Below are 15,170 nucleotides of genomic sequence, written 5' to 3' on the forward strand. Positions count from 1 at the left end.
GGGGATCAGAAATGTCATATTGCACTCAATTCACATTTAAAAGTCCATTTAATTGAATTTTTTTTAATAAAATATAAAAGGTTCCACTTTTCTGTGTTATTTGCAATCCTCAAGTCAAATTACTGGACAATTCAGTTTCTTTTAGTGCAGTCAAATGCTGAATTATCGGGGTTAGAATGAAGTGGGTGCATTCAGTGTTTACCAAATCATTTGATTCTTTCAGACTGCATCTAAACTCAGATTCTGTCGGGCTTTCTGTTACTGACACTGAACCTTGGTATTAATGATTGAGTTTGGAGAATTGACTTGTTTTCAGTCTCGTGTTCACCACCCGCAAGTCCCCTATCAGATTGCCAATCACATTTCAAATGGGCGCCCAGACATTTTAATGCAGATTCAAATTGGTTTGATTAGAAATTCAGTTAAACTACATTTAAGATCATCACAATCAATGCATATTGGTGTTTATTGGAATTTATTTATATTGTGACACAAATCTACATTCTTTAAAGTGTTTCTCAGATTAACAGTTTTTGTGTCTATATAGTATCAACAACATGAAATATTCTGTATTCCCATGAAATGCTCAATGTCACCTCACAACAGAATTGTAAGAAGTCTCACAACGCCCAGGTTAAAGTCCAACAGGTTTGTTTGGAATCATGAACTTTCAGAGCTGTACTCACCTGATGAAGGAGCAGTGCTCCCGAAAGCTCATGACTCCAAACAAACCTGTTGGACTTTAGTTTTTTTTTGGCACAAGTAAGGCTTGCATTAACGCTGTGAAATTCCCCTAGTTGCCACATTCCAGCACCTGTTTGGGTCAATGTACCTAACCAGCATGATTTTCAGAATGTGGGAGGAAACCGGAGCACTCGGAGGACACCCACACAGACATGGGGAGAATGTGCAAACTCCACACAGACAGTGATCCAATTGGGAAACGAACCCAGGTCCCTGGCATTGTGAGGCAGCAGTGCTGATCACTGTGCCACCATGCTGCCCTTGTGTTAACCTGATGTTGTGAGACTCCTTACTGTGTCCAGCCCAGTCTAACAGTGGCATCTCCACATCATAACAGAACAGGGCGTTGATAACATGAACGATACTGGAGTTTGTTAGAGTATAATTAAACTGATGAGCACTAGGTGGCGCCACAGTATGCTCTGCTGTTTGCTGTACTTACTGATGTGCTGAGTGTGTCGCTGCTCCGTGCAACCTCCGCTGCCTTTTCCAATATCTTTTGTTTTTGCATACGGGAAAAGACGAGAAAGAAAAATACTTAAACTTTCAAATCACAAACATTTCAGCTTCAGCTATGCAGCAATCCAAACAGTGCCTAGGCTTCATTCAGCGATGTGGTCTGCACAAGCAAACCAGACAATAAAACTTCCTGCATCTGCTCACTTTTTTCTCCACTATTCAGATGTCCCTTTGCTTGACAAAAAAGTGCTCCTCAATTGACTGAAGTGGCGCGCACACTTTGTAAAATAAATCCTTTACCCACTCAGATGAACTTCTCGGCTTTGTTTGGTTTCCAATAACTAGAAGGCATAGGAGCAGAATAAGACCACTCGGCCCATCAAATCTGCTCCGCCATTCAATTATGGCTGACATTTTTCTCATCCCCATAACCCTGATCCCCTTATCAATCAAGAAACTCTCTGTTTTAAAGACACTCAATGACCTGGCCTCCACAGTCTTCTGCAGTGAGGAGTTTCACAGATTCACCACTCTCTGGCTGAACAAATTCCTCCTCATCTCTGTTTTAAAGGATCATCCCTTTAGTCTGGGGTTGTGCCCTCTGTTTCTAGTTTTTCCTACTAGTGGAAAAATCCTCTCCACATCCACTCTATCCGGGTCTCGCAGTATCCTGTAAGTTTCAATAAAATTCTCCCCATATCTGTCTAAATTCCAATGAGTAGAGATCCAGGGTCCTCAACTGTTCCTCATACAACAAGCTCTTCATTTCAGGGATCATGCTTGTGAACCTCCTCTGGACCCTTTCCAAGGCCAGCACGTTCTTCCTTAGATACAGAGCCCAAAACTTCAGGATCAAGTGAACACATCATTCAGTTCTGATGCAAGGGTTAATAATCTGAATCATTAACCATTGCAACTGTATAGGGCACTGGTGAGGCCGCAGCTGGAGTACTGTGCGCAGTTTTGGTCGCCGCACTTACGCAAGGAAATTTTGGCCTTGGAGGGAGTGCAGAGGAGGTTCAGTAGGCTGATACCGGAGTTGAGGGGGTTGAACTATGAGGAGAGGCTGAATAAACTAGGCTTGTACTCGTCAGAGTTGAGAATGAGGGGAGATCTCATTGAGACATATAAGATGATGAATGGGATGGATAGGATAGAGGTGGAGAGGCTCTTCCCGCTCAGGAAGGACAGTAGGACTAGGGGGCACAGCCTCAAGATAAAGGGGGGGGGGGGGCGGTTTAGAACGGAGTTGAGGAGGAACTTCTTCACTCAAAGGGTGGTGAATCTCTGGAATTCTCTGCCCGTTGAAGTGGTGGAGACTGCCTCGCTAAATATATTTAAGACATGGGTAGATAGGTTTTTGATAGGCAAGGGGAATTAAGGGTTATGGGGAGAAGGAGGGAAAGTGGAACTGAGCCACGACAGATCAGCCATGATCTTACTGAATGGTGGGGCAGGCTCGAAGAGCTAGATGGCCTACTCCTGCTCCTATTTCTTATGTTCTTATGTTCTCTCTCCACAAATGTTGCCAATCCTGCTGAGTGTTTCCAGAATCTTCTGTTTTTATTTCAGCCCTCAGACAGCCACAGTATTTGTGCACCATTTAAGGAATTGTTTTTTTTTGCTCTCCAATTATCCAGCTATTTATGTCAGCATTGCCTTTGTACCAGGGGGATTTAAGAAGCCAGACATTCAATAACGCAGGAGAGATCAGAAAATAGTGGGTAGGATTTTTCTCCATCTCCGCAGCATGTTTCACTTGCGGCAAGATCTTCTGGTCCCACCTTTATCAACGGGCTTTCCTACGGAATGCAGCCCTGGCCACTGGGAAACCCGCAGCAGGGATGTACCATCGGCAGAACTGCCAGATCCTGCTGGATTAAACTGCAGCAAGGTTTTGACAATACTTTCCCTTTTTGATTCTGAAAAAGGATTTACACACAAAATGTTAACTTGTCTTCTTGTTCTTCAGTTTACAAAAGGAGTAGAGATTGTATACTCCTGGGGGTCCCAAACTAGGGTTCGTGAATCCTTGGGTGTCCACAGATCTAGCAGCTGTCATGTGACCAGCAAATGCCAGTTCAAAAGAAGCAACCAGCCAATTTCAAAAATAATTACAGCAACAAAATAGGCAAATCAGAGCAAGGCCACTTGGAGCACTGGCTGGTGATGGGTTGACTAATCAAAGGGTCATGGGAGAGTGGCTTGGCCAGGGATAACTTGAGGAGGCCATGTAACTGGCAAATATATTTGTGACTGTGTGCATCTTTCTAAATTCTTAATATGTGCACAGACATAGCTGGAAAAGACTTGTTCACATTTGATTTTTATGTTCGCACCTATTTCATGGCGAAGAGCGGGTGTTGTTATGAGAATGCTTGAGGTTCACCAATGCTCTTGGGAGGTTGGCACAGTGGTTCCAATGCTCTTGGGGAGCTGCGCAGTGGTTAACATTGCTGCCTCACAGTGCCAGGGATCCGGATTCGATTCCTGGCTTGGGTGACTGTCTGTGTGGAGTTTGCACAGACTCCCCATATCTGTCTGGGGTTTCTCTGGGTGCTCCGATTTCTGCCCACAGTCCGAAAATGTGCAGGTTAGGTTGATTGGCCATGTTAAATTGTTCCTTGTGTTCAGGGGAATTAATAGGATAAATATGTGGGGTTATGGGGAAAGGGCCTGGGTGGGATTATCATCAGTGCAGGCTCGATGGCCGAATAGCCTCCTTCTGCACTGCAGCATTTTTTGATTTTATGAAGGCTCTAGGGCAATTCGAAAAGTATATCAGGGTTTCCCAAAGTTAACAGAACAAAAAGGGGGAAATTAGATGGCTTTCTCCCCCAAAAGAAAGGAGGGAGTAATTTTTACCTTTTCTGTCTGGGTTGTAGCATAGCCAGGTGAATCACTTTGGAATCACTGGGTAGAACTTGGCAGGTTCGACAATAATTGAGCACCTTCTCCCCACCAAGGAGGTGACAATACCTCCCAGAGAGGAACAAACAAAGACAAAACAATGCTTCATTGTTACTCAGAGACTGCAACACCCAAAACTAAATTAGATTGATACTTTGAAAGAAGAACATAAAGGAGGCACAGAAAGGACAAGAAAATGTGATTATGCCAAACTGGTTCAAATTGAGCAAGGAGTTAATGACCAAACAGTCTCCTTTAGAACTGCTTCTATTCAGTAAAATGCTGAAGGGTCCAAATTGTATTTACAAGACTTTTTGGAATTAATTTCAGACAATGGAATATGCTGTTTTTAAACGCAATGCATAGTAGACCCTAAAAATATTAAAAGCTAAATTTTTTCATAAACTGAAGCGCAAAACATGCTCCTTTATTTCATAGAGGGAAATAAATACAATTACTGTAACGTTTGCTGTTTAGAAATACAGAATAACTGAGAGGTGCCGAGGATCTTTCCCACAAAGAACAGAAGAGTATTCCCGGCTTGTTCTTACTGACCCATTAGTTAGTTACTGATCGGTGTGGTGACCAGGCAAAACGGAAAGAACATTGATTTGTTACTGATGGGGGGCAGGGTGGGGGGGGTGTTGGGAAAAAAAGCTGACTACACAGAGGAGAGGAGCTAACAAGAATCTGTAAAGTCAACTGGATTGAGAAGTGGACGTGTCAGACGAATGAAGGGGAGATGCTCTTCCAAGGCTGAGTGGAAGCTTTACGTCTGGTTGTACTGCACCTCAGAATCATATAAACCTTACGATGCAGAAGGAGGCCATTCAGTCCATTGAGTCTACACCAACACTGACAGAGTCAAGCTTTTCCCCTGCCCTATCCTCATAACCCTACACATTTATCATGGCTACTCCAGCTAATCTACACATGTTTGGACATTATGGGGCAATTTTTTTTTAATCACAGGAAACATTGACACTGTCTACACTTTCTGGTGCCTAATAAAGCAGCCAGCATACCTAAGGATCCACGCACCCCAGACGTTCTCTCTTCCACCTTCTTCCATGGAAAAAAGATACAAAAAGTCTGAGGTCACGTACCAACTGACTCAAGAACAGCTTCTTCCTGCTGCCGTCAGACTTCTGAATGGCCCAACTTGCATTAAGTTGATCTTTCTCTACGCCTGAGCTATGACTGTAACACTCTCTCATTTCCTTTTCTATGAACAGAATGCTCTGCCTGTGTACTGTGCAAGAAACAAATACTTTTCACTGTCTGCTAATACATGTGACAATAATAAATCAAATCAAAGTCAAAAACCTGCACATTTTTAGATTGTGGGAGGAAACCAGAGCACCCAGAGGAAACCTATGCAGGCACAGGGAGAGAGTGCAAACTCTGTAGAGGTTGGAACTGAACCTCAGTCCCTGGCGCTGCGAGACAACAGTGCTATGTCACTGTGCCACCTCAGCTCGGAATGCTCAATAAGGTGAGTCAGCACAAAAAGTCAAAATTCCCTTCCTTAATTAATCGGCACAAAACTTCACCAAAAATCTGGGAGAGAGAGGAGAGGGAGACAGACAATATTCAAACACAACAGTGACTTTCAATTGGTATGTTAAACAGTAAATCCCATATACCCAAGATAAAAGGTAAACCTACCTTGTCAAAAGGAGGATAGAAAATCGCTGTTTTACTATATTCATGGAACTGAATATGTAACGATGTAGCATTCTCAGTGTATGGATTGGTCTGTGTTGTACCCATTGGGTTCAGCATTTCTTCCAGTTCATCTGAAACCCAGGATAACTTGCTCATAAATCACGTGTTCTGGAAATTAGATTCTGAAGACATAACAGTTGCCTATTCACGAGTTGGTATGAGATGCACTTAGAAGCACACTTACCAGGAAATGATGACCAGCAGTGCAGTGAGAGATTGCCATTCTTCAGCTGTCCCCTGAAGTCAAATATCATAGTGTTTACCCATGCAATTGGATAGTGCTAATGGAGAGGGAAGGAAGGATTCACATTTATAACATGTCGCTCACAACCTTAGAACATGCTATCCTTCAGCAGTAAGAGTGCTTACAGCCAGCCCAGTATCTTTACTGTGTAGTTGCTATCCTATGTAGATAGACACAGCACAAATTTGGTGAGGACACGTGTGTGGGAAGCAACAATGAGGAAGACATTATGCCTCAATAGTACAGAACCATAGTCAGATTCAATCTGGGAGCACAGAGTTTGGGCACCACACTGTAAGGGGGTGATCATACCAGCTCGTCCTGCTGGTCAATTGGTATGGCGAATCAGTAACATCGCGCAAGAGGTGAAAAGCTGGCTTTAAGCCCTGTTTTCACCTTTTGCTGTATTACCGCCCCGATCTACCTGCATAATCAGCCTCGTGCCCAGGATGGGCGTGAGATTGACTTTAATATTTTTAATCTAAATTTATTATTACTGAGCTTGGGACACAAGCATCCAAGCTCACCTGCCTTAATGGCTTCCTGGTGGAACCCCCGGCGGTCGGGAGCAGCGATCGGCTGGATAGTGTGACACAATCTCCCACTGCACTGTGTGCATTATATGTAGTGTACTGGGAGATCAGGGCGCATGTGCAATTGCACTCTCTAGCAGTCTGCTGACAGCTTCCTGCCATAAGTAGACTCCATCCACTCCCCTGACTGGGGAAAATCACACCTTGCTTTTTTTTTCCTGAATGCCTTAAGATACAGTCTGAGAGGTCGCCCAAAAAATGGGTGCAATTCTCTCCTGTTTTCACACACATTCGGCACTTAGCATTTTTTCTGGTAATATCACACCAGCGCCCCCCACCACCACCATCACCAAAAGAAGGACATATTGGCCTTGGAGGAGCTAATTGTAGATTCATCTGTATTAGACTGGAGCTTAGAGATTTAATTATAAGGACAGGTTGCATAAAATTGAGGTGACAGCAATAGGAAGGATGTAGCCATGATCCAAAAGTAAATTCTGTACATCAATCCCACTATTGAGAAATGTTACAATGTATGCTTCCTGCTCTTTCTGCACTCACCTTTTCCTCGCCAGATCTGACAGTGACAGGTTGGACAAAGGAGAGAATTAAAAAAAGACGACTGGAGGCAAATGAAAAATGCTCCTGTACTTGAATTTGGGAATACAAATGCAGGAAGTCACTTAGCCAGAAAGTGGTTGTTCAGTGGGGGTGGAATTTTGTGCATCAATTGCTGGAGAATATCATTGTTTATCCACTAGATGGAGTGCCAGCCAACTCTCATCTAAATCTTGTCAGCAAGGAAGTATCAATCGGAGAAGCGAGCCAGTCGTGCGTCAAATTCACAGGCCTATACTACTCTCTCCAGCCACATAGCACATGACTGAGACAAAATAACATTTAGGCTCTCAAAAATAAGGCATGCAATTGGAAGCAATTTCAAACTAATGTGCATCATTATCAAGAATGCATCCACACATCAGTAACATTGGTGTGATGCGGTTTCAGCTTTGTACTAACGCTAACCTTTTTTCATTATGGAGGATGTGACAGATTGAGCTGATGGGAGTCCTCAAAACATTTCATCCTTATGCCAACATCAACAACGTGCATTACTGCAATTCCTTTTATACAATAAAGCAACCTGTGGCTGCTTACAAGAGCATTATCAAACAAAATGAGCCACATGTTGTTAGGACAGGTGACCAGTTGTTTGGTTAAAGTGCCAGGTTCTAAGGAGCATCTTAAATAAGGAACGAAGCTAAAAGGCAAAGAGATTACTCTGCAGGTTTCAGGCTAGAATTGCAATTTAACTGCAGCACCGTTACATAGTGAAAGCCCTTACACAGATGCTACAGTTACCGTTTAAATGCAGCCATAGCAGGGCTATTCAGATGTAAATAAGGTTGAAAAGTTGGGAAACTGACCACTTTTCCTGCTTTCCGAATGGTCTGGTATTTGGTCACATTCTTTGTTGACTTCTGTTTCTTCACTTTATCCATCACTCCATACAAAGCAAAACAGAGTCGGGACATTCTTGGCAGGTCACAGATATTAATTTCAAACTCCAGTGCCTCGTTCCAGGTAAGATCATTTTTTCCAGAAATCTCGCTGCTCACAACAGGTTTGCAAAGAAGCTCAGTTCCATGGAAGATGCCAGCCCTGACTTGAACCTATAGGAACAAAAATGCACATAAGATCGGGACTGGGGCAAAATGCAAGGAGCTGCTTCAGAATTAGAATGCAATTTCATGAAAAAATTCCACAGTTTTAAAAATTTTAAAAAACTAATTCAAATTGAATTCAATTCATGACAGAGACAACAAGATCCAAGCTGATAAAGCGAGGCATGACACCCCTTCTTGAGCTTGATTTTTTTGATACCTTCTTGTACTTTATTTTTAATCAAAAAGCCAATTAACTCCAATCAGAGTACCCCAGAGGGATAAACCAGATCCAAGCTGAAGCAAGACATGCATCCCATCTTGGGCTCAATTAAGCAAGATTCAAGTTGACAGAATGAGGCATTACACCCTTAAACTTAATTTAATTCTTCACTGTAGCCAAAAGGCTGAGATGGCTTTAAAAGCTTGCATCAGGTGAAGCCTCAGTTTAATCTCATTGGCTACGCTAGGTGCTTACACTTCATCTTAGTCAAAAGGCCCAAAAACATGATCCAAGCGAGTGTACACTTCATTTGGTAAGACAGTACAGCAGATAAACCTAACCAAACATCATCCACATTTTTGTCAGGTTCGCCTGAAATCTTTCAGGTTCTTGTTTTCCCTATAAAGCAAGAGTTACGTTGGCACAATAGTTAGCACTGCTGCCTCACAACACCAGGGCCCAGGTTCCTGTCTGTGCAGAGTTTGCATGGGTTTCCTCTGGGTGCTCCCGTTTCCTCCCACAGTCTGAAAGGCGTGCTGGTTAGGTGCATTGGTCATGCTACATTTTCCCTCAGTGTACCCACAACAGGCACCGGAGTGTGGTGACTAGGGGAGTTTCACAGTAACATCATTGCAGTGTTAATGTAAGCCTCCTTGTGACACTAATAAATAAACTTCAGACTTTTGGTCACTGCACAAAATTTCCTGTCCTGTCTGCAATGATATCCATAGCTGGTGGCCTGGAAAATCTCAACTTCTATACCTATTTTATGGCAGTCACTAATATGGATCAAATCAAGGTCCTATCATCTCTTTAGGATTTCACTGCAACACTAATCCAAAATTGTGAAATTTCTGCCCAACGTTGAACCCACTGAATAAAAGCTAACAGGACTGGTTTCATAGGACCCTATCGTGCCCAAGGACAACATTCGGCCCAATGAATCTGCATCAACCACAATCCCACTCAGGCCAATTCCCCTTAACCCATGCATTCACCGTAGCTAGTAACCCTGACACTAAGGGCCAATTTAGCATGGCCAATCCACCTTTGGACTGTGGGAGGAAACCAGAGCACCAGGAGGAAACCCACACAGTTACGAGGAGAATGTGCAAACTCAACACAGACAGTGACCCAAGCCAGAAATCGAACTCAGATCCCTGGTGCTGTGAGGCAGCAGTGCTAACCACAGTGCCACTGTACTGTCCCGAGCCTTCAGAAAGCCAGGAAAACTGCACTTAAAACAGCAGTGAGATTTAACAGATTTGGTGCGTTTTTCTGCTTTGTGAATTCCCAAGGGATGTTTGAGCTTAGAGATTGCTTGACTCTGCCTTACTCGCCCTGAAGAAAAAAGTATGGTGTTCCGGATTCAAAAGACTTGATGCATGGATTAGTCTATGGGATTGCCTACAATGAATGCCAAAGAAGGTTTTCTGTGTCGGTGTTGTTTTTGCATTTTACACCTCCTGGCAGTCCAGTGAGGACTGTATTTAAAAGATGCAGAGCAACAATGACAATCATCATCTGATAAAATCATAGAATAGAATCACAGAACCCTACAGTGCAGAATGAGGCCCTTTGGCCCATCGAGTCTGCACCGAACACAATCGCACCCAGGCCCTGCCCCCATATCCCTACATATTTACCCACTAATCCCTCTAGCCTACACATCCCAGGACACTAAGGGGCAATTTCTTAGCACGGCCAATCAACCTAATCCGCACATCTTTGGACTGTGGGAGGAAACCCACGCAGACATGAGGAGAATATGCAAACTTCACACAGACAGTGACCCAAGCCAGGAATTGAACCCAGGTCCTGGAGCTGTGAAGCAGCAGTGCTAACTACTGTGCTACCATGCCTCACAGAAGATTTAAAGGGACGGTGAGGAAGAAGTAGTAGGAGGACAACAGGCTGTCAGACATCAGTTAATAGCACAACACTTTGTCTGTATTTAACAATTTTTATTACATTATCCTCTAAACTCTTAATCCTGCAAAGAACAACACTGGACTGGATTTCGAATAGAAATAGCAATGAGGTAACCAGCGTATTTGTTGTCATGGAGTAAATTGAACAGAAGCTTTCCACATCTGCATATGCACAATTAAACATAAAATTCAGGAAGTTATTGTCCAATTTGTCTGGTTCCTCCACAAGCCTCAGTATACCAGTACCTCGCTGAGAAATATCACATTCAAATTCACAGAGGGTATGAAGTTGTATGAGGTTCAGTTCTCAGCTTGGGTCACTGTCTGTGCAGAGTTTGCACATTCTCCTAGTGTCTATGTGGGTTTTCTCCAGGTGCTCCAGTTTCTTCCCAAAGTCTGAAAGACACACTCGTTAGGTGCACTGACCGAACAGGCACTGGAATGTGGCAACTGGGGGAGTTTCACGGTAACTTCATTGCAGTGTTAATGTAAGCCTTACTTGCGACTAATAAATAAACTTTTTAAAAAAATGTTCAGAGTTCGAGACTAATTGCACCAAAAGTATTTGCATTCATCCATTCAAGTGGGCGGCACAGTAGCACAAAAGTTAGCACTGCTGCTTCACAGTGCTAAGGACCCAGGTTCGATTCCTGGCTTGGGTCACTGTCTGTGCAGAGTTTGCATGTTCTCCCAGTGTCTGTGTGGGTTTCCTTTCCCCCCCTGGGTGCTCCTGTTTCCTCCCATATTCTGAAAGACATGCTGATTTGACTTGAACAAGTGGTGACTAAAGGAATTTTACAGTGACTTCATTGCAGTGTTAATGTATGTTAATGCCTTACTTTGTGACTAACAAATAAACCTTTACTTTGTAATTGAATTTTTAAGTGTGGCAAGTCTTAAATGTAACCAAAAAACCTCTCCAGCCCTGAAAATTTCCTTTGGAAATGTGAGTGTCATTTCTTCAGATTTCAATTGGTCTTAGAGACCAGAACAAAAGCATTGCTTAACTGTCCCTTTGCATTTTATCTGTCGCATTTTCTTAATCCCATCTTGCATTCTGTATCATATTTTACATTGAGTCAATATTCAAAGTTTGGATTCAGAACTGCTTATTAATGGCTTCTCAATATCGGGATTGGTTAAAGAGAAATGTTGTTGAAATAGGTTTCAGATCCCCAATAGGAGACAATGTTGAAATGGTTCTCTTATCACTGTACATTGTCACACAAAAGCCCAATAAACATTTGTAGACAGCTGTAATTGTAATCAATGGCAAGTGCTATTTGTTCAAACAGACTGCAAAAATCAAGGCCATTATGACCTATGTTTTTAATACTTGAGGCGGAATGTTCCCGTCCTACCCGCCAGAGGAATTTGATGGGTGGGTCAGGACCATGGAAAGGTCTGTTGACTTCGGCGGGACTTTTTAAACAATAAAGTTTATTTGTTAGTCACAAGTAAGGCTTATATTAACACTGCAATGAAATTATTGTGAAAACCCCCTAGTCGCCACATTCTGGCACCTGTTCGGGTACACAGAGGGAGAATTCAGCATGGCCAATCCACCTAACCAGCACGTCCTTAAGACTGTGGAAGGAAACCAGAGCACCCGGAGGAAATCCACGCAGGCACAGAGAGACCCCGCACAGACAGTGACCCAAGGCTGGAATCGAACCCGGGTCCCTGGCGCTGTGAGGCACCAGTGCTAACCACTGTTTCACCATGCTGCCCCATCTTGGAGCAAGCGCAGCCAGAAAAATCCCACCCTGATGTGTCAATGCAGTCTCAGAAGTTTAGAAAAAGACACTCCAGGTAAAAGTACCAAATCAGAAAAGGTAATTAGTTTAATGACAAATAATTGTCTTGAATCAATTCCACACTCAAGTGTCACACTTGACTGCATTCTTAAAGGCAGTTTTATTAACCCAACTACTTAAAAAAAAAACACTCCTGTGAATGTTCCAGCAAAGCTGGCACAAGGCTGCTGCTGCTCCTATTGGGACCCTTAAGATGCACATGACCAGTGACCTTTGGAAGCTCAAGCCAGAGAGGTGCCAGCTGCAAACGGCAGCAGTATGGCCACTGCCAGCTGGCTTTCTGACACCAAGGTGGGTATTGCTCGAGGCATGGGAATGGAGGAGATGTGCTGACATTCTGGAAGAGAGCAACAGTAAATGCCAAAGGCCATCAGTACTAAATGGGAAAAGAGAATTAAAAGTTGAGAGAGTGTGAAGAAAGAAAGAGAGAGATGGTGAGAAATGCAGATCAGCAGTCCGAGTTATACCACTGACTACTGCGTCCTTCTGTCGGGATGAGGAAGAAATGTCTGCCCAAGAGAACCTAAATGCAACTATAAACAGATTCAACAATCATGTTGCCGCTCTCAGAAATTAAAATAACCATCCAAAGTTGACCCATTAAGAACTTCCTATTAGATGGCAGTTATATTTCTATTAGGACTTAGACCTGGATCTGTGCCATGATTCAAGTGGTTTTCCACTAATTTACATTACATAGTCTGTGACAATGCAATGAAGTATTTCCCAGGCAGTCCTCAGACCTGCAGCACAATTAGGTCCTGGAAACCACATCACAGGTTGAAATGTTGCAAGTTGGAATCGATTTCCCCATGGGAATAACAACAAAAATGGGAGATCAGTTCCGTTAGCGGCGCAAGGCAGCGTTTTACCAATAAACTGTGACCTAATTTCCTGTGGTATTTCGATATTCATCCCTATCCATTTCGACCTCTACCGGTGTGTTACAGTGACCTTTATAGCTGACTGAGCGGAAGGAACAGAAGATCGCAGTGTAATCAACAGGAAATCAGCCATCAGGACAAGGCAGGATTTCTACCGATAAATTGCGGCCACATTTCCAGATTTTCAAAAACAGTTCTGCAGTTTCCTGGCTCTAACTTGGCGTGGAGGCGCGCTGCCAGCGGGTCATAGCAACCGTTCTCCATAGCGACCTTCAGACCTGGAGATGTGGCTAGGTGAGTGAAGGGTGCAGGGGGCCACGGGGGTTTCAGCGGAAGGATTCACAACTTCTCAGGGCTTGTATCAAATTTATAAACCATATTTCTAAAGAACTAAAAGATGGTCAGGCGTTGCTTTGTCAAGTCGAAACTGACATCGTACATTTGAAATAGGATGCCGATCTCTAAACACTAAAAAGTGCCCTTTGTAGCAATTTGAATACCATAAAGTCGGGGACTGTCCGTACATTAGCACTGTATAATGTAGCTGGTCTGTGAGTGCACATAGATATAACTGAGAGATAATGGCACATTGTTATTTATGGCTCTATTTCCTGGAATACAATGAAGAAGCAATGCCTTCCTCATAATTTAAGTTACTTCTACATATTGCAGAACATAAGCTGAATATTAATTTTTTTTAGATGTTAGAAAACATGGGGTGGAATTTTCTCTTTTTTCTCCCCAGAGTGTGAACTTGGGCGTGAAAGGCAACTATGTTGCCAGCTTTTCCTGCCAATTTTTTTTAACATCCAGCAAGCAGGTACCATACAGAATGGGCCCACTCTGCCAGCAAACTTGTTTGGGCACCTCCACCACCCCCCCACCCCCAACTTGGGCACAGTCCCACCCACTTCCCCCACCCCCTCCCCCAAGGGAACCCTCCACCAAGGGTAGAGGAGCAACCCCTCTGCATCCATCCAGGTTCTGCCCTGGCATGACCCACTCCAGTATGAAGTCTCACTACCCCAGGTTAAAGTCCAACCACTTTATTTGGTAGTAATCCCACAAGCTTTCGGAAACGCCGTTCCTTCTTTTCTTGGATCGGCAGTTTGCGGTGTCGATGGCAGTCGTGATGAGGAGATGCCGGCGTTGGACTGGGATAAACACAGTGAGAAGTCTCACAACACCAGGTTAAAGTCCAACCAGTTTATTTGAAGGAACAGCATTTCCAAAAGCTTGTGGGATTACTATCAAATAAACTGGTTGGGCTTTAACCTGGTGTTGTGAGACTTCTTACTGTGTTTACCCCAGTCCAATGCTGGCATCTGTACATCATGACCCACTCCCCCAGGGAGCTTCACTTACCTGTGTGCTGCTGGTAGATTATGCTTGCCAGGCTCTACACTGCTCTTTCTCCCAACCATTTGTCAGGGCCCACTGTGGAGGGATGATGCTGTGGGTAGGCCTGCTAATGAAATGTATGCTGATAGGGCTCCCAGCCTCTCATGATGGGAACCACAGTACATCACTGACGAGGGAGTAGTGATTCCTGTTGGATTCTCTGCCCCTTCCAGCTTCCCTGCCTGCCAAAAATGGGAGCATAAAATTCCCCCCTGCCCCCCTCTCCATATTCCTGGCACATCTATTTCCTAATAGAATGGAATATTTGGACATCAAGTATTATTGCAGCCCAATCCGTGCAACCAGATTGGCAGCTAGCACGCTAGGAATGGAACCTCACATAATTAGCCCCAGGATATAAAATTCATCATAATATCTGGAAGAAGGCTAATAAACTAACACAATCTGAATAATTTAAATTGACATTTCTGCATCAACATAAAGTGGTTCCAGGTGATTCAAAATTACAGCAGAATTCAGTCAGGTCAGAAATCTGGCCATTGAATGCACTGAAGAATGAAATATCAAATTGCCTCCAATGGCTGAGAGTGTCAGTGCTTGTAGTTAAAACTAAGGGCCCTGTTTTACCATTTTGATTCGCAGTGCTGGACGGACTTGAATCTGGGAGAGTT

General features: G+C 43.6%; 1 protein-coding gene across 1 annotated transcript in view; it reads right to left on the reverse strand.

Annotated features, from left to right (window-relative positions):
- Nucleotides 1-15,170, reverse strand: part of pik3cb (phosphatidylinositol-4,5-bisphosphate 3-kinase, catalytic subunit beta) — a 199,835-nt gene that overhangs the window by 68,284 nt on the left and 116,381 nt on the right. Inside the window, exons 8-11 of the mRNA XM_080185544.1 lie at nucleotides 8,046-8,291; nucleotides 6,026-6,122; nucleotides 5,782-5,912; nucleotides 1,187-1,240 (exon numbers count right to left, since the gene is read on the reverse strand). Of these exons, the coding sequence (XP_080041670.1) occupies nucleotides 1,187-1,240; nucleotides 5,782-5,912; nucleotides 6,026-6,122; nucleotides 8,046-8,291 (528 nt within the window). The remainder of the gene's footprint in view (nucleotides 1-1,186; nucleotides 1,241-5,781; nucleotides 5,913-6,025; nucleotides 6,123-8,045; nucleotides 8,292-15,170) is intronic.

This window comes from Carcharhinus amblyrhynchos, chromosome 3 (genome assembly GCF_965287045.1).
Source record: "Carcharhinus amblyrhynchos chromosome 3, sCarAmb.v2.hapA, whole genome shotgun sequence".
NCBI classification, from domain to species: Eukaryota; Metazoa; Chordata; class Chondrichthyes; order Carcharhiniformes; family Carcharhinidae; genus Carcharhinus; species Carcharhinus amblyrhynchos.